The 26668-nt window shown below is 41.5% G+C and overlaps 1 protein-coding gene across 11 annotated transcripts in view; it reads right to left on the bottom strand.

Annotated features, from left to right (window-relative positions):
* TBC1D30 (TBC1 domain family member 30) overlaps window positions 1-26668 on the bottom strand; it is a 107234-nt gene that overhangs the window by 31312 nt on the left and 49254 nt on the right. For 5 of the 11 annotated variants that reach the window (XM_060412846.1, XM_060412845.1, XM_042246967.1 and 2 more), the window contains exons 3-7: window positions 26339-26425; window positions 12208-12269; window positions 11607-11672; window positions 6705-6830; window positions 4928-5113 (exon numbers count right to left, since the gene is read on the bottom strand). In XM_060412846.1, the coding sequence (XP_060268829.1) occupies window positions 4928-5113; window positions 6705-6830; window positions 11607-11672; window positions 12208-12269; window positions 26339-26425 (527 nt within the window). Of the gene's footprint in view, window positions 1-4927; window positions 5114-6704; window positions 6831-11606; window positions 11673-12207; window positions 12270-15337; window positions 15746-26338; window positions 26426-26668 lie in introns of those variants that run through there. The other 6 variants (XM_042246969.2, XM_004006494.6, XM_012174614.5 and 3 more) reach the window with 2 other exon arrangements.

The following is a 26668-nucleotide window of genomic DNA, read 5'->3' on the forward strand; positions in this document are numbered from 1 at the left end:
TCAAATTACTGTTTTCATCCTAACTTTTCTATTCATGGTCAAGAACCACTGGAAAAACCCAGAAAAATACACCTGAGTTCTATATGTCAATCTCTGGTCCTTTTCCTGTCAGCCTGAATGCTCTGTTAATGCCCTCATCCCTAGAAGACCTACATATTTCCCAGAACACAGGGAAAGCAAAACTAAGAGCAAAATCATAGCTGGCCCTGTACAGTGGTGGGGAAGTAGGTGTCTCATATTTTTTCACAAAATACTATTTTTAAAAAAAATTATCTCCCAGATCTGCCAAGGGCCCATTTTCCCCTCATCCTTGACTTGTAGCTTCTACTTTCAGGGTCATAGTTTTGACTAAGTCAACAAGAGTGGGAATAGCCTCTCAAAAAGGCCTCCCTGCAGCCTATATTACAGGAGTGACCCAGTTCTGGGAATCACTTTAGCTTTCTTACACAGAGACAGAATTTACCAGCTAAATGTATCATCACCCTAGAAATAAGAGCTCAGCAATAAAAGTAAAATATTCAGCTTATGTGGAGGGAGAAGTCCTTGAGGAGCCAGGCCAGTTCAGGGGGAGGACAGATTTTTAGCAGAGCTGAAGGCTCTGTCAGGGACCTCACACTCTACCGGTAAGAAGAAGAGGAGCTGATGGGAATCACAAAGACAAAATTTAAAGTAACAGTCTGTTACTATGCTTTTCATTTAGAGTAAGTTACATAATACCAAGAAAGATTTTTATGAATTATATCAATGAATTTATAAGGTTTTATGAAAAGATTATAATCCCTCAAAATTATATGAAAACTAGAAAAAAAATCCAAGTATCACAGTAATTCTTCTAACCCAATGAAATTCTCTGTCCAAAGGCATCTCAAAGTCTTATGTTGCTCCACCTACTCCTGTATTTCAAAGAACAAATATTAGATTAAAAAACAATAGGATAAATAATAGCAGTGGAACAAAGATAGTCTCGTCAACAAATGGTGCTGGAACAACCCTACACTCTCCACAAAATGTAACTCAAAAGGGATCATGGACCTAAATGTAAAACTCAATACTATAAAACTCACAGGAGATAAATATAGCCTAGATGACCTTGGATATGGGAATGACTTTTTATATATAATACCAAAGGCACAATCCATGAAAGAAATACTTGGTAGGCTAGACTTTATTAAAATTTAAAACTTCTGTTCTGTGAAAGACACTGTCAAGAAGATTAGAAGACAAGCCAGAGATTGGGAGAAAATATTTGAAAAGACACATCTGACAAAGAACTATCACCCCAAATATACAAAGAACTCTTAACACTCAATAATTATAAGAAAACAAGCAAACCAATTAAAAAATGGACCAAAGACCTTGATAGATACCTTACCAAAGAAGATATGCAGATGGCAAATAAGCTATGAAAAGATGCTTCATATCACAGTCATCAGAGAAATTCAAATGAAAACAATGAGATACCACTATGCACTTATTACAATGGCCAAAATTTAGAAAGCTGCCAACATCAAATGCTGGCAAGGATATTGAGTAACCAGAGCTCTAGATTTGCTGGTAGGAATGCAAACTGGTAAAGCCACTTTGTAAGACAGTTTAACAGTTTTTTATAAAATTAAGCACACTCTTATCATACAATCCAGCAATCGTACTCCTTGGTATTTAGCAAAAGGAGATGAAAACATATCCACATAGAAACCTGCATGTGGATTTTTATAGCAGCTTTATTCATAATTACCAAAACTTGGAAGCAACCAAGATGTCCTCCAGTAGGTCCAGAAAATGGAATATTATTCATCACTATAAAGAATTAAGTGTGCGTGCAAGCTGTTGCTTGGTCATGTCCAACTCTTTGTAACCCCATGGATTGGGAGCCTGCCAGGCTCCTCTGTCCACGGAATTTTCCAGGCAAGAATACTGGAGTGGGTAGCCATTTCCTGCTCCAGGGGATCTTCCGGACCAGGGACCCAACCAGCATCTCTTATGTCTCCTGCATTGGCAGGGGTATATGGAAAATCTCTGTTTCTTCCTCTAAATTTTGATTTCAACCTGAAATTGCTCCTTAAAATGAAGTATTAAAAAAAAAATAATGGGGAAGCTTCAAATTTTTAAGAAACAGTGAAATCTTTGTTTTTAACTATTTCAAAACTCTGTTTTTTAAAATATTTTAAAAACCTAAGTTACTAAGAAAAAACAATACATGCAAAAAAGCAGGGAAAATGGTTTACCTACTCTGATAAACTATTTATTTCCCTATTAATGAAAACTTACCGAGGCCAAAATAGCCCCCGGAAAAACACTGACAATCTAATATTTCCCTTAGCATAGGAACTGTCTTCAGGAACCCAACCTTCCTCTGCATATTGAATGTCTAACCACAAGATTCCCAAATGATGATGATGTCATTTCATTCCACAGAGTTCATTTTCTTAGAGGCAGAAATATAAATATTCAATTCCTCAGCTTTGTCTAATTCATCTTTTTATGTGAATTTTTAGTTTCTCAAGCGTCACTAAGATTCATGATTTGATTAGCGTGTACATCCCATATCCCAAACCTCTCCACCCTACTCTCTAACCAGAATTGTTCATTTCAGCTTTTCAACTAAACAGTTCTCATTCCATAGTCGTGCAAATTACACCTGGGGAAAAAACGGAGTAAAGCATACAGAATGAGTAAACGAAATTGCTTTTAATAAAAAATGTGCTAAACTCATGTATTTGATTTGCCACTGCCTCCCCACCTTCCGCCCCTAACTATGTGATACACAAGTAGCTTCAAAGCTGCTTCCTTAAATACATGAACGGAAAGTCTGAGAGGATGAATACAGATTGAGATCATGGCAGGATGGATTTATAATTAATTCCAACACAATGTGTATAAAACCAAGAGGAAAATGTGTTCATTTTTCCATATGACATTAAGTGAGTTACTGAGACTATCACTAAGGTATGCACTATAATTAAACAGAATTGGGAGGAGCGGGACCTTTAATACAAAGACTAAGTATTTATCCCATCCATCACACAACACTGCAATCAACAACAGTTTCAGGGTTCAAATACGAATTAGCAACCCTATATTACCCCAAGCAAATAAGGCAGTGGCCATCCTCGACACTTGAAATCCTTCATTTCTCATAAAGACTTTTTGTGGTGACTCACTGAGTCATATTCAGACCTACAAGTTTAACTTACTAGTGTCCCATCTCAAAATGTTTCCAGAATTTTTTTTTTTTTACTAAAAAAAGGCCCTAGACATCAAAGATGAAAAGACATATCATTCACTTTCAAAACCTTTTTCCACACAAGCACCTTTCAGCAGACATTCACTTGCAGCCTATTTCCTTCATACCTCACCCCAGATATGAAAGCAACCTGTTAAGAAGATCCAACCAGGGACTTCCCTGGTTGTCCAGTGGTTAAGACTTCACCTTCTAATGCAAGAGGTGCAGGTTCAATGCCTAGTGGGGGAGCTAAGACCCCATATGCCTTGGGGCCAAAAAAGAGCAAAACAGAAAACAGACGCAATACTGTAACAAATTCAATAAAAACTTTTAAAATGGTCAACATAAAAAAGAAAAGAAGAAGAAGAACCAACCAGAATTAAGTAGAACAAATAAGGCAATTTAGACCATGACCCCCCCGTCTATACCTGCTAGTAGTCACACTCTTGTATAAGCCCTTCCCCTTAAACAGGAGGTGGACCTAGTGACTGACTTTTACTAAGTAAAACATAGCAGAAGTTTCTTTGTGACACAGGGAGCTCAGCCTGGTCCTCTGTGACAACCCAGAAGGGTGGGATGGGGTGGGAGATGGGAAGGAGGTGCAAGAAGAAGGGGACATGTGTATGCTTATGCTGATTCATGTATGGCAGAAACCAACGCAACATTGTAAAGCAACTATTCTCCAATTAAAAATAAATTTAAAAAAATACAGCATGGCAAAAATGATGGACTGTCACTTCTCATTCTAGGCTGCACATCTGTCACACAGTCCCCTCTGACTTGCTCCTTCTCTTTTACTCTCTTGCTCACTCCAAGGAATGCCAGCCACCATGCTGCACAACGGAAAGGCCCACAGAGCAGAGAACAATATCCAGCAAAAAACTGAGGCCCTCAGTCCAACCATCTGTGGGGACTGAAATCTTAGCAAGGATCACAGGAATGAACTTGGAAGCCAGTGCTCTTCCCACTCAGTTGAGTCTTTGGATGAGACTAAAGCCCTAGCTGAGAGTTTGAATGCCACGATAACGTGACCCCAAGCCAGCTAAGCTGTGCCCAGATTCCCGACTCAAAGAAATGTCATACACATTTGCTGTTTGAAGCAGCTGAAGCTATGCAGCACTGGGTAATCAATATAAGTAGTACTGAACTTGGTTTAAAAATATGATGTCTCAGGGATTGCTCTGGTGGTCCAGTGTAAGACTCCAAGCTCCCAACACAGGGAACATGGATTCAGTACCTGGTTGGGGAAGGAAGATCCCACATGCTCCACAACAGAGAGAGAGAAAGATCTGTTCCCCCACCTTTATCCTCAAAAAGCCCCATATATATATATATATGTCCTGGAGATGCAAATGGCAGCCCACTTCAGTATTCTTGCTTGGAGAATTCCATGGACAGAGCGGCCTGGTGGGCTAGTCTATGGGGTTGCAGAGAGTTGGACACGACTAAGCAACTAACACACACACACACATATATGTCCTTACATGTCTCATAAGGGAGCTAAAAACATAATCATTCTCCTCAAATTTGGCAGCTATAGAAGTTTGTCCTGTGACCAGGCTTTAAGTTGTGAAAATCATGGATAATTAGAAAGATACAGTAAATACTTTGGAAGGAGGTGGGGCATCAGGGAAGAGAAATCACAGCTCCAGTATTTCACTCTCTGAAGAATTTCAGTTGCTTTCTTCAAAGTCTGATACTCACTTTCAGAGCATCGCCTTCGTTGCCTTCCACCACTTCCAGAATCAGTGCAGCCAGGATGTTAAAGCCTTGGCAATACCCGACATTCTTGTTCCATCGGGCATAAGCCAGAAGGACGCGCTTCAACACGACCCTGTCCTGCTCGGCCTCCTGGCCACAGTACGAACTGCAGCCTGTGCGGTGAAGATCCTAAAACAAGAGGGGAAACAATACTTTTTAAAATAAGTCCTTATGCTCTCTCTAAAAGAAAAAAAAAAACTTTCGTTTTTTCTTTGTCTCAGCATTAAGTCAGATTATCAAAATGGATTTTAGTTTTTAAAATATATAAGCAACTTATATACATAGACCAAAGCTTATATCTTTTAGTTTTCTAATCTGCTGAGGCATTTTCAAGGGGAATTTCAGTCAGGCAAATTTTCTACAAAAAGTATTTCCAGAGTTAACACAAAAAGGCCCTCAGAATTAACAAATACAACATTAGGCTTTCAAATAAATTGACAGTTTATTTTAATGATACATCTCAAATAAAACAGGTCATTTCAATGCATGTATGATAGGTACTAACATTATTTCTTTCTACCAAAAAAAAGATATATATATTTAGCTATCAAAACTCCAAACAGTATTCAGGAGCAAAATGCAGCCAGTATCAAAAAGACACAGAAAAATCATTCTGTCCAAGTTGTTTTATAAACATGTATAAAAGAACAGAAACATTTGCTGTGCTTTAATATATAATGAAGGCAATACCTATAATTATCAAGTGGAGACTATGATTTTCAGGACATATTCATTTTAGTGATATATGCAATCAGTGAGAAGAAAAGATTCTCTTAAGAATATGATTCTTATAAAACATGCATTATCTTAACTCACCACTTAAATAGAAACAAAGTATTTCAAATATGGAATACTTCATGTCTAGGGAACACATACTGAACTTCCAAACAAACAGCTCAAATGCGCATAATACAGAGGCTTTTCAAGCATATTACAATATAAAATTTTATTTTTTTTTTTGAAACTTGTCTGAAACATACTAAGATGAAAATATAGGTCTTTTTAGTTAGTACTTGCTCCTGAAAAAAAAAGTATTTTCAAATCTGCCAAAACATTAGCCAACTTCTGGTGACCAAACTTTACATGAAACAACTTTCCTTTTAAAACCTCAGCTTAGCATCACATGTAATATACTCATATAAAATAAAAGCATGCCCTAGAGGCTTATGTAAAAGAAGAAAAATGGGATTAAATCAAATCAGCATCCTTGGCTTTTGGTGCCAGCATCTAATCAATAGTAATAATCCAGGTAGGTGAACCTTGGCTGCCTCCACAGCTGGCCTGAACATTCAACCATCTGGTGTAAAGTAAACCCATCAGTCAATTTAACTATCTTCATAAAATGACAGTTAAGAAATTATCAAAATCCTAATAACTGCCCAATTATTCTAATATGAAATAGGCTTAACTAAATTTCTCAGTGACTTTGATGTAAAAATCCAGTTAAAAGCATTGACCCATGCTAAACAAAAAGGAACTTCAATTTCCCAACATGCAAGCAAAATCAGAATGGAAATATTTTCTTCTTACTAGCAACATGCAGATGTACAAAGACAAGGCATCAACAAATGCCCCATTTTAAAAAGTTGTTAACTAATGAAATTAGGAAGCAGGAAACACACAGACATTCAAACCACAAGCCTTGATCCTCTGTCCAGGACGCATCTGGTTCTTAGAAATCTTCCAGGTTAAGACAATGAGCCAAACTCAGAGGTATTACCTTAACTATCTGAATTCCCATCGAGTCATCATCAGGATTACTCCTCTCATTGAAAGTGAAACGCATGGTTTTGTCCCAGTCAATGGCTATACTGTGCAAATAATGATCTGCCAAGGTCAACCAAACCTAAAATAGTAATAAAGAAGAATGCTAAAGTAAAATACATAATTTCATCTTTATTAGTCAATACTGATTGCATCCAGCAAGAAAATGAAAACTGTTACTAGAAGAGATATAGCCTACATGTAGAAAACTAAGAACCTCATTGAAAAGTCTGCTGTACTAAACTGTACCAATTAGGGACTTTTATTTATTCTTTCAATTAATATTTATTGAGTTCCTACTATGTACCAAGAAACAATCCAGCCATTAAGGATATTGTTAAGAAAATAAAAACATATCAAATTTTATTTCAGTTCAGTAGAATAGCTAGATTATTTTGCTGTTGTTGTATAGTTTCTCAGTAATGCTTGACTCTTTTGAAACCCCATAATGTGTAGCCCGCAAGCCTCCTCTGTCCATAGGATTTTCGAGGCAAGACTACTGTAGTGGGTTCAGTTCAGTTCAGTCACTCAGTCTTGTCCGACTCTTTGCGAGCCCATGGACTGCGGCATGCCAGGCCTCCCTGTCCATCACCAACTCCTGGAGTTCACTCAAACTCACGTCCATTAAGTCAATGATGCCATCCAACCATCTCATCCTCTGTCATCCCCTTCTCCTCCTGCCTTCAATCTTTCCCATCATCAGGGTATTTTCAAATGAGTCAGTTCTTCATATCAGGTAACCAAAGTATTGGAGCTTCAGCATCAGTCCTTCGAATGAATATTCAGGACTGATTTTCTTTAGAATGGACTGGTTGGATCTCCTTGCAGTCCAAGGGACTCTCAAGAATCTGCTCCAACACCATAGTTCAAAAGCATCAATTTTTCAGCGCTCAGCTTTCTTTATAGCTCAACTCTCACATCCATACATGATCACTGGAAAAACCACAGCTTTGACTAGACCTTTGAGGACAAAGTAATGTCTCTGCTTTTTAATATGCTATCTAGGCTGGTCATAGCTTTTCTTTCAAGGAGCAAGCGTCTTTTAATTTCATGGCTGCAGTCACCATCTGCAGTGATTTTGGAGCCCCCAAAAATAAAGTCTGTCATTGTTTCCACTGTTTCACAATCTATTTGCCATGAAGTGATGGAACCAGATGCCATGATCTTCGTTTTCTGAATGTTGAGTTTTAAGCCAACTTTTTCCCTTTCCTCTTTCACTTTCATCAAGAGGCTCTTTAATTCTTCTTCACTTTCTGCCATAAGGGTTGTATCATCTGCATATCTGAGGTTATTGGTATTTCTCCCGGCAATCTTGATTCCAGCTTGTGCTTCTTCCAGCCCAGCGTTTTTCATGATGTACTCTGCATATAAATTAAATAAGCAAGGTGACAATATACAACCTTAATACACTCCTTTCCCCATTGGAACCAGTCTGTTGATCCATGTCCAGTTTGAACTGTTGCTTCCTGACCTGCATACAGATTTCTCAAGAGGCAGGTCAGGTGGTCTGGTATTCCCGTCTCTCTCAGAATTTTCCACAGTTTATTGTGATCCACACAGTCAAAGGCTTTGGCATAGTCAATAAAGCAGAAATAGATGTTTTTCTGGAATTCTCTTGCTTTTCGATGATCCAATAGATGTTGGCAATTTGATCTCTGGTTCCTCTGCCTTTTCTAAAACCAGCTTGAACATCTGGAATTTCATGGTTCATGTACTGTTGAAGCCTGGCTTGGAGAATTTTGAGCATTACTTTACTAGCATGTGAGATGACAGCAGTTGTGCCATAGTCTGAGCATTCTTTGGCATTGCCTTTCTTTGGGATTGGAGTGAAAACTGACCTTTTCCAGTTCTGTGGCCACTGCTGAGTTTTCCAAATTTGCTGGCATATTGAGTGCAGCACTTTCACAGCATCATCTTTCAGGATTTGAAATAGCTCAACTGGAATTCCATCACCTCCACTAGCTTTGTTCATAGTGATGCTTCCTAAGGCCCACTTGACTTCACATTCCAGGATGTCTGGCTCTAGGTGAGCGATCATACAATCGTGATTATCTGGACCATGAAGATCTTTTTTGCACAGTTCTTCTGTGTACTCTTGCCACCTCTTCTTAATATCTTCTGCTTCTGTTAGATCCATACCATTTCTGTCCTTTATTGTGCCCATCTTTGCATGAAATGTTCCCTTTGTATCTCTAATTTTCTTAAAGAGATCTTTAGTCTTTCCCATTCTGTTGTTTATTGGAGTGGGTAGCCATTGCCTATCCCAAAGTATCTTATGAGCTTGTTATACTGGGCTCCAGATTACTCTCTTTGCTTAGGCAAGAGCTCCCTGGCCATCCATGGAGAGAGGGGGGGTGCAGTGCTTTTTCGTTTGTGTGTGTGTGCACACTCAGTCATGTCTGACCCTTTGCAGCTCCATGCAGAATGGGCCTGTTTTCACCTCTGCATTTCAACCATCCCTCTCTAACACACACAAGAAAACTGATAGATCAGTCAGTCAGTTCAGTCGCTCAGTCGTGTCTGACTCTTTGCGACCCCGTGAATCGCAGCACGCCAGGTCTCCCTGTCCATCACCATCTCCATGGGTTCCCATAAAGAATAATTCTTTTAAAGGAATCACTAGACATCTTTACCCCTTTCATTACCTTATCCAGAAAAGTTGCTTCACAATGCCATTTTTCATGTGCACTTTGAGGAACCCTCAATGTTCAAATTCTAAGAGTATTAAGATTAGCTTATAATACGAACCAGCTTATTTACAAAACAGGTTCACAGACTTTGAAAACACACTTATGGTTACCAAGGGGGAAATGTGAGGGATTAGCATATACACAGTACTATATATAAAACAGATAATCAACAAGGACCTACTGTACAGCACAAGGAACTCTACTCAATATTCTGTGGTGACCTATATGGAAAGAGAATCTGAAATGGAATGGATATATGTATGTGTACAACTGAATCACTTTGCTGTACACATGAAGCTAATGCAGCATTGTAAATCAATTATACTCCAATATATAAAAAGATTAAGTTTTAAAAAAGAAATGGGAATTGTGGTTGCCAAATGGGGGAGGGGCAAGGATGGATAAGAAGTTTGGGATTGCTGCTAAGTTGCTTCAGTCATGTCCGACTCTGTGCGACCCCATAGACAGCAGCCCACCAGGCTCCCCCGTCCCTGGGATTCTCCAGGCAAGAACACTGGAGTGGGTTGCCATTTCCTTCTCCAATGCATGAAAGTGAAAAGTGAAAGGGAAGTCGCTCAGTCTTGCCTGACTCTAGTGACCCCATGGACTGCAACCCACCAGGCTCCTCCGTCCATGGGATTTTCCAGGCAAGAGTGCTGGAGCAGGGTGCCATTGCCTTCTCCAATTATACGCAGAACGGATAAACAACAAGGTCCTACTGTGTAGCACAGGGAACTATACTCATTATTCTAGACAAGGGCAACTCAGTATTCCCTGATAAACCATAGTGGAAAAGAATATGAAAAAGAAATACATAACTGAATCACTCTGCTGTACAGTGGAAATTAATACAACATTGTAAATCAACTATACTTCAATAAAAATTTTTAAAAAGGGGGAGAAGCTAGGTTTACAAATAAATAGCTGACATTTTGACTATCAACAGGCCAACAACTATCAACAGTCCAGTTTTGACTTTTGAACATGACTTAGCAGGACTAATACTGATTAATATCTCTAGCCAGACCTCTCTCCTAAGCATCACAATCGTATGTGCAAATATACACTTGTTATCTTCAATTTAGACATCCAACAGGCATCATAACGTTAACATATCCAAAACCAATCATCTAACCAACTGTCACCCCCAACTATGTAGATATACACACACACACATGCACGCACGCTCGCACGCACGCTCGCACGCACGCTCTTCCCCTGTGGGAAAATAGTAACTCTACCCTTTCAGAAGCTCAAATCAATCCTGAAGTTTTTTATGACATTCCTCTTATACTTTATATTCAATCTAATAGGAATTCAAGTCAACTCAGCCTTCAAAATATATCTAGGATCTTATCCCTTCTCTCCATCTCCACTACCAAAACCCTGATCAACTCTTGCCCGAATTATTGCAAGCTTCCTACTGCTCTCTCTCTGCTGTTGCCCTCACATTCTCAAGTTAGCAGTCAGAATGGTCCATTTAAAATATAAGTCATACCACGTTATTCCCCTTCTCAGAACTTTCCAATGCTTCTCATCTCACACTGGGCAAAAGTCCTCCTATGGCCTGTATGGTCCTACAAGACCTGCCATTCCCCTAAGGCCATCACATTACCTCTATGACCCACCCCCCCCCACTGCTTTCCCCCTTGTCCTCTGTGCTTCAGCCACCCTGGCCTCTTACTTCTGCTTGGATACTCCTGAGATGCTCTCACCTGAGGATGCTTTCTGTTTGGAGTACTCTTCCACCAGGTAGCTACGCGGCCACCTGCTCACTTCTTTAAGGGCCCTATTCAAATGTTACCTTGCCATTTAAAATGCTACCTCCTTATCTCCATTCCCCTACACTCCCCTTACTTCTTTCTTTGCTTTATTTTTACGTATGGCACTTAGCATCATCTGAAATACTTTATATTATATTCATAATAAAGTCTACAAGGATAAAAATTTTGGTCTGTTGGGGTTTTTTTCCTCACTGGTGTATCCCCAGTACCTACAGAAAGTACCTGGCACAGAATAATCAATAAATACTTATTGAATTAATGAATAATGAAGAGGGACAGATTTCAAATTACTAAATCTAGAATATTCTTTTTGACATTCCAGACACTTTAAAAAGAGACAGAGTGATGGTGCTTTTGCATTTTAGCCATACAAATCCTCCTCACCTTTCTCCTCCATTCCTTCGGTATTCCTGTTGATAGTCTGGCAACTGCCTTTAGAGCATCGTACCACTAGAAATAAAGAAGAAACACTGTCAAAGTGATAATATTGAGCTGGTTAAGCACTTTTCAACCTTTTTTCCATCTTGACATTTGTAGAATACGATAATATTTATACAGAACACTGGGGTAAACGTTCTGAGCTTCCTTCAGCCAGGTATGTCTGGTCTAAGGGCCATGACTGCCCCAAGCTCCTCCACTTAGGCCCCCTTAACACACTTGTTACCCACTCACAACGCGTGCACACAAGGGTTGGGAAGCTCTGGTTGGGAAATCAACACCTGTGTTATAGATTCAGAATAAGCAGTTGGTTTTCAAATTTTTTTCCCACACTTGAACCATTAAAAGAAAGTACAAAATTTTTCACTGAAAGTATAAATCCAGGCCACTTATAGCTTCACAAGTTATTTCATCCATAATTTTAAAAACTGACTCATCTTATGCCTATCCAAGCACATGCTAATCTTCCCATTTTGAGAATATATCTCAGTGTACCTTGTAGTTACCCCCCAAATAAAGGTATTTTTGAAACTAAAAATAAAATTACCTGCTGAAAACCATTTTGACCTAAAGATGGCTCAAGAGTGAACTTCAACTTTGTGTCAACTCCTAAAATAAAAAGATATACATAACAGTTATCTAGGGAGAAAATACACTATATCAAAAATAAAAGTAAAAATTAACCTTATACTACTGGGTCATCATAAAATTTTTAAAACACTTATTTTTTTACTAGATTACAATCTTATTAATTGTTAATTTTGTTAAAAGAAAAAGAATATTAATTATTAAAATAGAGAAACATCCTATGGTAATAGAATGGAACTTCTCCATAGAATGGTGGTCCCACAGCTGTCTGGTGCTATGCAAAAACAAAAAGTGACACATGGGCTGGCAGCCATACAGACTTCCATTCAGCTTTGGTTCCTACAGTCAAGCAAATTACTTAACCTGAGTTTCAATTCTCCATCCTTAAAATGAGGGATAAAGCCTATCTCAGTCAGTTGTTGCAATGATTAACTGTAAATCACTTAGCACAGTATAATTAATACTTATGAAACATGGGAAGAAAATTCTTTACTTACAGAATTTGTTTTTTAGGACAATTGCATTAGCTATTTCTATTAAGGAAAATTCAGTGAAATATCAAAAGGTATAAAAAATAATGTCATTGCCTTCCCATTTGTGGAATAATCCATATTTTAAATTCTGTCATGATAGACTTATTCATTAGAGATATGTTTGTATATTTAGATTACAAGCTAAGAATATAACTGAACCCCAATTCCAAGTTATCTACAACATTAGATAAACTTCTTTGACTCAAATCTACAGAATAGAAGCAAATAAAGAGGAAAATGTATAAAGACTATATGCTATATTCATATTGGACTTTCTTATTATTGAGATGAAATTACATGACAATTTTTATTCCCACTTAAATGATATCAAAAATAATGTAACCAAATCTGAAAATTCTATGTATTCTTTTTTATAATTTCAAAATGACACTTTAAGCCCATTTTAAACTTAATAACTCAAGGAAAAAGATACACCAAAAATTATCAATAGCATCGTTTTACAATTTACAATTGTCATTTATGATGACATTTTTGCTTCTAAGATGTTGAACGGCAGATTAAGCATACTGAAACCTCTCCACAACTTCCACTACTTAGGGAACAATCTTTCTTTAGAATCTGGTATGTAGATAGGAACATACTTTAGAATTTGTAAAATTATAATGATAAAGTAGACATGTCTTTTTAAAAGCATATATGGAGTCAAGAAGCTGAAAAGAGATGTGTCTGATTTACCCAAGCCCATGACAGTATGAAGATGCCTTTCTTGGAGTCCTAGAAGAGTACTATGTATACAAAAGTTTGGTCCTAGATTTCTGAAGTCAAGCTTTATAATCAGTGCCCTGATAATTCTTTTCAGAGCTTCCCAGCCAAAAGGATACACTGTTTAGATAGATAAGATTTTCTTCTTTGAAGGTATATTATGTATCTTGATGGATTCTCATTACTCGGAGATGATTTAAATGAAGTTTTGCCTCAGTGTGCAATGATACAACGGGTGATAGGAGTGCCTCCAGCTGGAGCCATGATTTTAAGATAAAACCTCTTGGTGAGGTTGCTGTCCAGATGCAGGGTGCTGAATAGAAGCGTGTTTAGAAATGACGTTTGCTTTATAACATAACAAAGACCAGGAAATTGGGTCCCATGCTCTTATCTCAACCGATCTAAAATCCTATGATTCCCCGCATGTACGACCACATATCCTCCCTTGACTTTATCAGAAGTACCTGCTGGGCATCGTGCCAATCGCCTTGCTGAGCTGACACCCGGCTGGGGTTAGTTAAAACCACAACTATTTTCTCACGATCAAAAATGAGTCACAGGATTTCCCTGGAATTGATCATTCGCCGCCTGCATGCAAAAGCTGAAATCAGGTCATTTCTACTTCTTTTCTTCTAACTGAATAAGGAAGGGGAGTAGGTTTGTGTTTCATCTGGTAATCACTGGATATTCCGGATTCAGGAACACAAAACACTTAACATGGGAAGGAGTCTTTTCTTTTCTTTTCTTTTCTTTTAAGGCTAAAGAAAGACTGTGAATAACTACTACAGTCTTTGCAACTAGACACTTCCTTGGGGAGAAAAACAAAGAAACCACGAGGTTCGGAAAGGCAATGACGCGTTCCACCCTTTGGGGCTTAGAGCCTTGATTCTCTCTGCAGCCTCAGGACAGCAGGTCCCCAAAGGCGCAGGGAGACGGAGTAGAGGGAGGAGGAGGTTCAGGGGAGGACAAACCCACCTGGAAGCCAGCTGGTGCCACCCTGGGGACAAGTGGGCGCTAAGCACGGGTCCGGGCACAGCTGGCTTCCTCTGCGGCCACTCCTAACCACTAAGCCTTATACCCAGGGGCCTGAGCACGCCAGGGCTGGGCTCATAAAACCCCCGGGGAGGAATGCCGGGTGAGGGAGCGGGCGCGGAGTTATGCAGCCTGGAGATGCAGGGATGTGTAAACACAGGCTGACAGCAGAAAGGGCCTAGCCTAACACAGGCAGCTCATTCGGTCTTTGCCTACAGAAAGGATCTCTGCTTTGCAGGAGTATTTCCCGCCTGCGCTCCACCCGGAGGCTCCTGGTGATATGATCCCAGCACTCACCAAGCAGGGACACTCAAGAAAATGCACCCGATTTTTTTTCCTTCGCGGTCACTACCTTTCCCTCTGACTCCAAGTATCAAACCTGTGCCTTTCTCCGCCTCCCACACCTCCTCTAAGGTGTGGCTTCTTGTGCGTCCGAAGCACAATTGGTTGCGCGGCCTCTGACAGCCCAGGCAGCCGCCAGCACTTCCCCGAGCGCACCAACAGCAGCTCCGGGCACCAGCCAGGGCTGGACCACTCACAGGCCGCGGGGTGGGGGCGCAGGGGCAGCCGGCGGGAGCAGCCTCCTCCGCGCCTAGGGAGGCCGCTGCCCCGGCCAGGCCTGGGTCCTCGCTTTTCCCTCCCAGGCTGACCCAGCCCCGCCTGCGCCCAGCCGCGGCACCCAGCACCCGCCGGCCGGCGGGTGATCCCGGGCCTAGCGGAGTCTCAGCTAAGGCAAAGGCACCAGCGCCGGGGACGCCACGCTACTCTCCAGTGCTCCCCTCTGCCGCCCCGGGTCCTCACCCGGCTCCAGGGTGCAGAGCAGCCGGGGCGCGGTCCGAGAAATGCAGCTGCGCTTCTTGAGCACATTGCTCAGGATGGTGCCCACGCCGCCACCACCGCCGCCGCTGCCACCACCCTGCCGCTTCAGGCATCTCCCTCCACGTCTCAGGGAGCCGGTCAGCTTGTCCTGCCGCATCCGAGAGCGCCCTGGGATCCCGCACTCCGCCTGGGTTCCCGCCGCTGCACTGGCGTAGCGGCTTGGCGCGCGCGGGGGGCTTGGTGAGATCGCTTAGTCGAGGGTCCCTGGGAAGCAGCGAGAATGCTCGGGAATAGAGGGAGCCGGGGAGAACCGTGGGAGCTGCCGAGAGTGGGGCGGCAGGCAGGCATCTGCAGTGCGGAGCCAGCCAGGCTGAGGGTTGGAGAGGGCTTGGGGCGGGGAGGAGGGCGGGGAGCGATCGAGTGCTCGGAGACGGAGGCGGCGCTCCCGCCCCCAATCCCGGCATCACCGTGCGCAGGCGGGGCAGCCTTAGCTCCCCAACGCCTGGCAGGCTCCCGGCACCTGCGTGGGGCGCCGCGGAGCACCCCCAGCCCGGGCGCGGGCGGCGGAGCAACGGCGAGACCAGGAGCAGTGACAGAGATCTCCGTGCTTCTCCCAAGATCTGAGACGCTGGAGGGAGCACCAAAGGGAGCCAGTCTCAGGCGCAGAACACCAGTGAGTAGCTGGTGGATGGTGAAGCACCAGCTTCACCCCAAATTGTGTCAAACCCTTTCCCGGCATCTTAGAGGGGCATGGGAAGCACGTTAAAAGTGTTATTATCATTATTAGTAGTATTATATATTAATATTATTAATGTATAGATGCTGTATGTTAATTATATATTAATTAAATATATATTATTATTATTATGGCTGTTTCTTTTGGAAGAGTGGAATTAAAAATAAAACTGTTCCTCTTAAAAGCAAGGTGTTTTAAAGTGGCTCCTCCATCTCTCCAGCCAGAGACTTCAGTAGTTAAAACTACTAGCAATAATTACTGCTGTTTTTAAGTCATTCCTAAACTAGGGCATTCCGACATTCTCCAATGGATATTAATCATTAAGGTGAATGAGTCATAAGAAAGGAAAGGATGTGGAGGGAAATACGAAGATATTTGTATATATATATTTAGAAAAGGCACAATAGATGGATTAAAAAAATAAATAGTATTTATATGGAAGAGAACAATGTAGAAGAGAGAGGAATAGAAAACAGATTTCTCTGGATGGACCTTATACAGTTTGGAATCTGGAATAACACTGATATTATTAATGGTTATTAATAGTATTAATAATTCATTATAGTAATAATATTAATAAATCAAACAAAAAGGAAACTCTAAAATTTATAAATGAATAGAAACACATGAACCTAATTCAATATCCTTTTGATGGCAGAAGAACCCAGAAAAAAAAAGTTGCTTTAGAGTATAGTATTATGCTTGCAGAATGGTGGTATACCTTTTAAGAGCAAATAGAACTACAAAGAAATCTTAAATGTCATTCTGTAGCATTATTGTTATTTAAAATATTGGGTTTTTTTAAATTCTTATATACACTATAGAATAACCTAAATAAATGATGCTAATGTCAAAAGGAACCAAGGTGTTTTCAATGTAACAAAAAAAGTGTACAAAGAAATCAAGTTTTTTAATCCTGCAACAGTATATCTTAAATGGAAATAATGTATGAACTCATCTTTTTTCTTTTCAAAAATACATATAAAGCCACTGAATAGGTTGAGAACTAAGAGCCACCCAGCATCACTGAATAACCCTAGCACCCAGAATTTGGTCTCTAAAACTCATTCCCCACTAAAAGGAATCAGGGTTCCTTTAGAAACATCTTGATAAACAAAGGAAGAAAGGCGGTGCTTCAAGACTAACTGAGTCATGTCAAAAAGACATGAGAGCCACACAAACAGGAATACTGTTGGACTATTTGGAACATTTTGAGCATCAAAAACAATGGCTGCTAATGGACAGATGAATGGATAAAAAAAGATGTGGTATATATACACAATGGAGTACTACTCAGCCATAAGAAAGAATGGAACAACATTCTTTTACAGCAACATAGATGGGCCTACATGTCATCATACTAAGTGAAGTAAGTCAAAAGTGAAGTGAAGTAAGTCACTCAGTTGCATCCAACTCTTTGCGACCCCATGGACTATACAGTCCATGGAATTCTCCAGGCCAGAATACTGGAGTGGGTAGCCTTTCCCTGATCCAGGGGATCTTCCCAACCTAGGTCTCTCACATCGCAAGCAGATTCTTTACCAGCGGACCCACAAGGGAAGTTAAGTCAGAAAAAGACGAATACCATATGATATCACTAATATGAGGGATCCAGAACATGACACAAATGAACTCATTCACAAAACAGAAACAGACTCACAGACATAGAAAACAGACTTAACAGTTTCCAAAAGAGAATGGGGGTGGAAGAGGGGTAAATCAGGAGCCTAGGATTAGCAAATACGAACCACTGTATATAAAATAAACAACAAGGTACATCTGCATAGCATGGGGAACTACATTCAATATTCTGTAATAAACCGTAATGGAAAACAATATGAAAAGTATATATATATAATAAGTGAATTACTTGGCTATACACCAGAAACCAGCACAACATTGTAAATCAACTATGCGTGCTCAGTCCCTCAGTCAGTCAGACTCTTTGCAACCCCACAGACTGTGGCCTGCCAGGCTCCTCTGCCCATGGGATTCTCCAGGCAAGCATTTTGGAGTGGGTTGCCATTTCCCTCTCCAGAGGACCTTCCCAACCCAGGGACTGAACCTGGGCCTCCTGCACTGCAGGCAGATTCTTTACCACTGAGCCACCCAGGAAGCCCATCTGATGTTTGCCGTTGGCCAGTTTTTTAGAGGGCAACACAATCCCCTGGGCGAAGATGGTATTGAACACCCATAGTTAAAGGAAGAAAACTGGAAGGAGACAGAAAATCCAGCTGGGAAGTGGACACATGGCCTGGTTTCCCAGAAGTCTCATATGCTCAAACCACAGAGGGTTTATGTTCTCTTTTAACACGAAAGGCTACTCATACTCAGGTTTTAGCACTGGGCCAGCAGGAAAGTCAGCCTCCCAAGCCAAGAGGAGGAGAAATGGACGCTGCTCTACAACACTGCCTCCAGGCTAGAGAGGAGGACATCTAGGCCTGGCTGACATCCACCACTCAGACCATCCCACACCCTTTGGCTCAGACTCTACGTTCACCAAGCAAACTTTTGATTGCATTTGGCTTCATGTAGAGACTTTGCCACCGAGGAGAGAACACACTGACCAGTTAACAGCAGTCAATATCCCTGAGTTCACTCAACTCTCAGTGAATTGAAGAAATCATATCTCTAGGCTGCCAAAGCTCGAGTATAGACCTCAGACTGCCAGCTCACCCAGATATGTCATGGCTGACAAAAGGTTTGCCTCTGAAATTCTTCAGTTACAGCATTTCTCTTACTTGTTAGTGACAGGGGCTTGTTTACCTTCAAGATCAAAATCTTATTTGCACTTAGATTTATTACAAGAAAAAACTCTTAAAAAAAAAAAGTTTCTTGAAAATTTCTCGTCCTAAACTACATAGAAGTCGACACACACAAAAAAAATTTAAGAGTTTCTACTATTAAAGCAATACAAAATGAAGGAATCAAATAATATTATTTTGTTTACATGGGAGAGGAAAGCCAAGACTGCCAACTTTTGTAGTAAACAGATAATTAAGCACTAAAATACAATGCTCTAAAAACAGTCACAGCACAAGCCTAGCATTATATTTATTGTATGACTCATAGTTTCTTATTCATGTCTGGAATATTGTTTTCTAAAAGCAAAAGATAAAGATGTCATCTGAGGTCAACTCATAGAGGAAACAATGCCGACATGAACTCAGCTGGAGGATCTTAGCTGGTGAGATTTCCACCCAAAGCCAGCTTACCATCACTCTTCACTAACTGAGTGATTTTTCCTAATCAAATAATATCTGTGAATTCACGTTTGGGCAAATCAGCCTTTGGCATAGTCCAGAGCAGTTATGATTTAAGCTGAATTTAGGAAAACCAAAAACTTCACATTGGATGAGAATCTGTTACTGGCTTGCCAAAGAAAATAAGCGCTTGAGGAAATACTCTGAACATCTCAGAGTCCAATACCTATAGTATATCCCCAGAGATGCAAGCTCCAGGCCAAAACAAGAAAGTAGGGATCATTCAGCTTGTTGTGCATCTCCAGGCCTACATGCTGGCAGTGAAGCTTTCTTGAGAGCATATGACTCCTTTAATGGAAAAAGGAGACAAGTTAGCAGGAAAAGCAAGTCCAACATTTTTAAGAAATAAAAGCCAAGTCCCCCGGGGCTTCCAGAAGGGAATCAGGTCCGGGGTTTCTGCTATTTTTAACAGGTAAATCTTAAAAGAAAAAGGGCCTATGTGTTTATCTCTGGGGACTGAACAGAGCAAGTAGTGACAGTTACCAAGAGAAAAAGCTCTGAAAACCTGAAGCAAAGAGAGAGGAAGCAAAGGGAGTTGGCCCACTCTGAGGAGGTGGCTTGAATTCCTCCTCCCGGCTTCATTTCTCTCTGGCAGCTGTGCTCAAGCTCACAAGTGTTTGAGAGTTAGAAGAGACGTTCCAGACATCAGGTCCAGCGCTGTCCTTCATCAGGCAGGAGACAGTATGTCTTCTGTTGTTGTTTAGTTGCTAAGTTGTGTCTGACCCTTTTGTGACCCCATGCACAGTAGCCCGCCAGGCATCTCTGTCTATGAGATTTCCTAGGTAATACTGGAGGGGTTGCCATTTCCTTCTCCAGAAGGAAATCTGCCTGTGTGGCATGCAGATTCTTTATCACTGAGCCACCTGGCAAGTCTGGTATGTCTTTGCATTTGTGCTAATGAAAAGGGTGGTGGTCTGGTGGCATTCCCAGGTGGCACAGTGGTGAAGAACCCACCTGCCAATGCAGGAGACGCAGGTTTGATTCCTAGGTCGGGAAGATCCCCAGGAGCAGGAAAAGGCAACCCCCTCCAGTATTTTTACCTGGGAAATCCCATGGACAGAGGAGCCTGGCAGGCTACAGTTCATGAGGTCGCAAAGAGTCGGACACGGCTGAGTGCACGCACGCACACACACACACACACACACACATACACACACACTGGTGGCATAAAGTCTCCTCTCTCTGCTCTCTCCACGATTTCTGCAGGTTCGTGAGCAACTCCTAAATAGGAAAAGTCATATCTCCTAAAGAGACAGTAAACTGTGACCAGTCCCATAAGTTCTTTCCTCAGATTGAACTAAAAGTAGGGCCTTAATAAATAGCTCCTTCAACTCATTACCCAGGAAGGAGCCCACACAACTATGAGCCCATGGAGACATCGTCATAACCATTTTCCCTCATGAGAGAGACGGAGAGGAAAGGAAGAACCTTACAGTTATCTGACACATCACGTAATATCCTGGACCATTTTGTTTCTTTTTGAATGGTTTCTCTTAGTCATAAAACCTATGTCTCTACTTAAACACAAGCATCCTTGAAGACAATTAGGTGTAGCTTTTCTATTTTGTTTATCTCAGAGATAGAATTCTGCTGCACACGGAACAGAGAAGCTTTGAAATTTCAACACCAAATCACACTCAGCACCATCTTCTACGTTCCAATGGTCCCTGCTTATGCTTTCTCAGAATCATGCTTTTAATCAGATATTTTCCAAAACAAAACCACACCTAACATTTCCCTAACATTGACTATGCCAAAGCCTTTGACTGTGTGGATCATAATAAACTATGGAAAATTCTGAAAGAGATGGGAATACAGACCACCTGACCTGCCTCTTGAGAAATCTGTATGCAGGTCAGGAAGCAGCAGTTAGAACTGGACATGGAACAACAGGCTGGTTCCAAATAGGAAAACAGTACGTCAAGGCTGTATATTGTCACCCTGCTTATTTAACTTATATGCAGAGTACATCATGAGAAATGCTGGACTGGAAGAAGCACAAGCTGGAATCAAGACTGCCGGGAGAAATATCAATCACCTCAGATATGCAGATGACACCACCCTTCTGGCAGAAAGTGAAGAGGAACTAAAAAGCCTCTTGATGAAAGTGACAGAGGAGAGCGAAAAAGTTGGCTTAAAGCTCAACATTCAGAAAACGAAGATCATGGCATCTGGTCCCATCACTTCATGGGAAATAGATGGGGAAACAGTGAAAACAGTGTCAGACTTTATTTTTGGTGGCTCCAGAATCACTGCAGATGGTGACTGCAGCCATGAAATTAAAAGACACTTACTCCTTGGAAGAAAAGTTATGACCAACTTAGATAGCATATTCAAAAGCAGAGACATTACTTTGCTGACTAAGGTCCGTCTAGTCAAGGCTATGGTTTTTCCTATGGTCATGTATGGATGTGAGAGTTGGACTGTGAAGAAGGCTGAGCGCCGAAGAATTGATGCTTTTGAACTGTGGTGTTGGAGAAGACTCTTGAGAGTCCCTTGGACTGCAAGGAGATCCAACCAGTCCATTCTGAAGGAGATCAGCCCTGGGATTTCTTTGGAAAGAATGATGCTGAAGCTGAAACTCCAGTACTTTGGTCACCTCATGTGAAGAGTTGACTCACTGGAAAAGACTCTGATGCTGGGAGGGATTGGGGGCAGGAGGAGAAGGGGATGACTGAGGATGAGATGGCTGGAGGCATCATGGACTCGATGGACGTGAGTCTGAGTGAACTCCGGGAGTTGGTGATGGACAGGGAGGCCTGGCGTGCTGTCATTCATGGGGTCGCAAAGAGTCGGACATGACTGAGCGACTGAACTGAACTGAATATTTCCCCCCAGCATGCTTGAATATCTTGGATGAAGTATTTTAAGGATAACCAGTTTTATTTACAAACCAGAAAGTTTCAAATTCAAAACTTATCTAATATAAAAATTTAATTCCTAGCTGGAGTGATGGAGAAGGCAATGACACTCCACTCCAGTACTCCTGCCTGGAAAATCCCATGGACGGAGGAGCCTGATAGGCTGCAGTCCATGAGGTTGCTAAGAGTCGGACAAGACTGAGCGACTTCACTTTCACTTTTCACTTTCATGCATTGGAGAAGGAAATGGCAACCCACTCCAATGTTCTTGCCTGGAGAATCCCAGGGACGGGGGAGCCTGGTGGGCTGCCATCTCTGGGGTCGCACAGAGTTGGACACGACTGAAGCGACTTAGCAGCAGCAGCAGCAGCTGGAGTGAAGCCCTATTTCAGAGTACCACCCTGGAAACACATGTAAAACCCTGCAGCCAGGTCCACATAACTTCAGATGCATAGCTAACCCAAGATTTTCTATTTTCTAGAAAGTATTTTCTTGCCTCAAAAGAATGGAAATTGAGGGACTTCCTCAGTTGTCCAGTGGTTGGGAGTCCACCTGCCAAGGCAGGGAACACAGGTTCGATCCCTGGTCCAGGAGGATCCTGGATGTTGTGGAGCAGCTGGGCCTGTGGGCCACAAATACTGAGTCCACGTGCTGCAGCTACTGAAACCCACGTGCCTAGAGTCCCTGCTCCACAACAAGAGAAGCCACTGCAATGAGAAGCCCAGGCACCGCAACAGAGTAGCCCCCACTCACCACATCTAGAGAAAGCCCAAGCACACCAATGAAGACCTGCTGCTGCTAAGTCACTTCAGTCGTGTTCGACTCTGTGCGACCCCATAGACGGCAGCCCATCAGGCTTCCCCATCCCTGGGATTCTCCAGGCAAGAACACTGGAGTGGGTAGTGCAGCCAAAAATAGACAATTTTTTAAAATAATAATAACAGAAATTGATTCAACACCACTTAAGGAAGGTTTATGTTCACCATATAAGACATCTTTAATTTCTGTTATTCATTCATTAGTGAAAAGTTATTCGTCAATTGCTGTGGGAAAGGCATTGTGCTATGGCCTCTGGGAAATAAAAGTTTGAATTCAGTATGTTCTCTACCTTCAAGAAGCTTAAATTTACTGAGGGACAGACAAAGCAGGTAGTAACAGGACAGTGTGAAAGGTTCATTTCAAATACTTTGCAAAAATATATATATATATATTGCTAGGATTTTCGTCAAAGAGTGTTCTGCCTATGTTTTCCCCTAGGAGTTTTATGGTATCCAGTCTTACATTTAGGTCTTCAATCCATTTTATTTTCGTATATGATGTTAGACAATGTATACGATGTTCTAATTTCATTTTTTTACATGCCCAGTTTTCCCAGCACCATGCTGTTTTGGTTGCTCTAGCTTTATAGTATAGCGCAAAGTCAGGGAGCATGATTATAGCAAATATAATAAATATAAGTGGAATATAACCTTTAAAAATTGTGAACCACTATACTGTACATCTGTAACTTATATAATATTATACATCCCCTATAATTCAATTAAAAATTAATTACTATGCAAGTACTTGGAGGGATACCATTACCTCTACTCCTCCTAAGTATCAGACATTCCAGTGTTTTCCCAGGGCTTCATTTTATTGAACTATTACATTTCACCTGAAAGCAGGCTAAAAGGACAAAGCTCATCTCTGCTCTTCTCATAATTGTGATATCAGCCTTTTATTTGCACATCAAGAGTAGAACTCAGACCAATCACTTTAGAAGATGAAATCATGGTTCAACCTGGTCACAACTGGACTACTTAGTTAAGATTTCCCAACCTTTAAACCAAACTATTCTGAGATTCTTTTTGATCCAGTTGAGGGACATGAAAGGAGAGATTTCCCATACCTATTGATGTGTATTAGTTCGGCTTAGAAATATATGTTCCTAGAGAGAAAAAAGGAAATAATATGCTTTAAAAACAACATGCTTAACTTTGATGGTAATGCTATGCTGCTAAGTCACTTCAGTCATGTCCAACTCTGTGCAACCCCATAGACGGCAGCCCACCAGGCTCCCCCGTCCCTGGGATTCTCCAGGCAAGAACACTGGAGTGGGTTGCCATTTCCTTCTCCAATACATGAAAGTGAAAAGTGAAAGGGAAGTCGCTCAATCGTGTCCAATTCTTTGCAACCCCATGGACTGCAGCCTACCAGGCTCCTCTGTCCATGGGATTTTCCAGGCAAGAGTACTGGAGTGGGTTGCCATTGCCTTCTCCTGGTAATGCTACAGAGGTATCAAAAAGAGGAGAGAGAGCTGAATTAATATGAATGTTGACTTAGCTGGCCTGGGAAACTTAGACTTCCCAGCTGGATTTATTCAGAAGAGAAGATACAGAACATGTGAACTGATGAGGAAACCCATGAAAGCTGCACCTGGTAAGGCCTCCAGGAGGCAACATGGTGTGTCAGAAAGGTCCTGAGCGGGGGGACATATGTATACCTATGGCTGGCTCATGCTGATTTTTGGCAGAAACCAACACAATTCTGTAAAGCAATTATCCTTCAATTGAAAATAAATAAATTTAATAAAAAATAAAATAAAAGGAAGATCCTGATGATGTGGGAGAGAGACCAAGATTAGAATGCCAATGCCCATACCCAATTTCTGGGTTTCAATTTCTCCCCTTTGGAATTAATGATACTTACTCAATCACAATAAACTGTGGAAAATTCTGAAAGAGATGGGAATACCAGACCACCTGACCTGCCTCTTGAGAAATCTGTATGCAGGTCAGGAAGCAGCAGTTAGAACTGGACATGGAACAGCAGACTGGTTCCAAATAGGAAAAGGAGTAAGTCAAGGCTGTATATTGTCACCCTGCTTATTTAACTTCTATGCAGAGTACATCATGAGAAACGCTGGACTGGAAGAAGCACAAGCTGGAATCAAGATTGCCAGGAAAAATATCAATAACTTCAGATATGCAGATGACACCATCCTTATGGCAGAAAGTGAAGAGGAACTAAAAATCCTCTTGATGAAAGTGAAAGTGGAGAGTGAAAAATTTGGCCTAAAGCTCAACATTCAGAAAACGAAGATCATGGCATCCGGTCCCATCACTTCATGGGAAACAGATGGGGAAACAGTGGAAACAGTGTCAAGACTTTATTTTTGGTGGCTCCAAAATCACTGCAGATGGTGATTGCAACCATGAAATTAAAAGACGCTTACTCCTTGGAAGGAAAGTTATGACCAACCTAGATAGCATATTGAACAGCAGAGACATTCCTTTGCCAACTAAGGTTTTTCCAGTGGTCATGTATGGATGTGAGAGTTGGACTGTGAAAAAGGCTGAGCGCCGAAGAATTGATGCTTTTGAACTGTGGTGTTGGAGAAGACTCTTGAGAGTCCCTTGGACTGCAAGGAGATCCAACCAGTCCATTCTGAAGGAGATCAACCCTGAGATTTCTTTGGAAGGAATGATGCTGAAGCTGAAACTCCAATACTTTGGCCACCTCATGTAAAGAGTTGACTCATTGGAAAAGACTCTAATGCTGGGAGGCATTGGGGGCAGGAGGAGAAGGGGACAACAGAGGATGAGATGGCTGGATGGCATCACCGACTCGATGGACGTGAGTCTGAGTGAACTCCAGGAGTTGGTGATGGACAGGGAGGCCTGGCATGCTGAGATTCATGGGGTCACAAAGAGTCAGACACGACTGAGCGACTGAACTGAACTGAACTCAAGTAATTGTAAGAATGGGGTCGCATAATGAAAGTCAAGACTCTTAACACTGTAGTGATGCAAAGCAGTCACTCAATACCTTTGCACTGGGGTGTCTTCCTCAGTGTTTGTTGACAACTCTACAAAATAAAGGTTAAATAAAATAGCCCTGTTCACAGTCTACCCAGAAGTCTGCACAACAGGCCCAGGACCTGACTTACAGGGAAAATCTTGCTGGCTAGAACATCCCCTTGAGGTCCTCACCAGATGCTCCCCTTTAGCATTCCTACCCTCATACCCTCACTCAGGGGAAGGAATATTGACTATATATTCATGTTCACTTCAAAGTGCAAAATCAGAACCGCTAAACGGGGTTCCAGAGAGGCACACATCACAACTTAAGGACACTCTACCTGTAGTAAATCGAAGCCTCGGGAGATGACAAATACCCTCTCTTTGGAGTTCCCAGGCAGAGGCTGCAAGCCCAGCAGTCAGGAGTGCTGTGAAAGGACACTTAAAATGAGATGAGGCTCAACTATTATCATCAGTAAGACAGCTTGCAACACTATGATTCTCTGAGACCAACTGAATGGATATTCAGAGTCTATTACTTTCTAAGAATTCCTCCATCCAATATAAATACTGACCAACTATAATGCTTAGAGAATACAGCTTGGATTATTATAGTTTCAGGTAAACTGACATTTAAGCAAAAAAGAGGCTTAATGAGGCTTCCATCCTCA

Source organism: Ovis aries, chromosome 3, assembly GCF_016772045.2.
Source record: "Ovis aries strain OAR_USU_Benz2616 breed Rambouillet chromosome 3, ARS-UI_Ramb_v3.0, whole genome shotgun sequence".
Classification (NCBI taxonomy): Eukaryota; Metazoa; Chordata; class Mammalia; order Artiodactyla; family Bovidae; genus Ovis; species Ovis aries.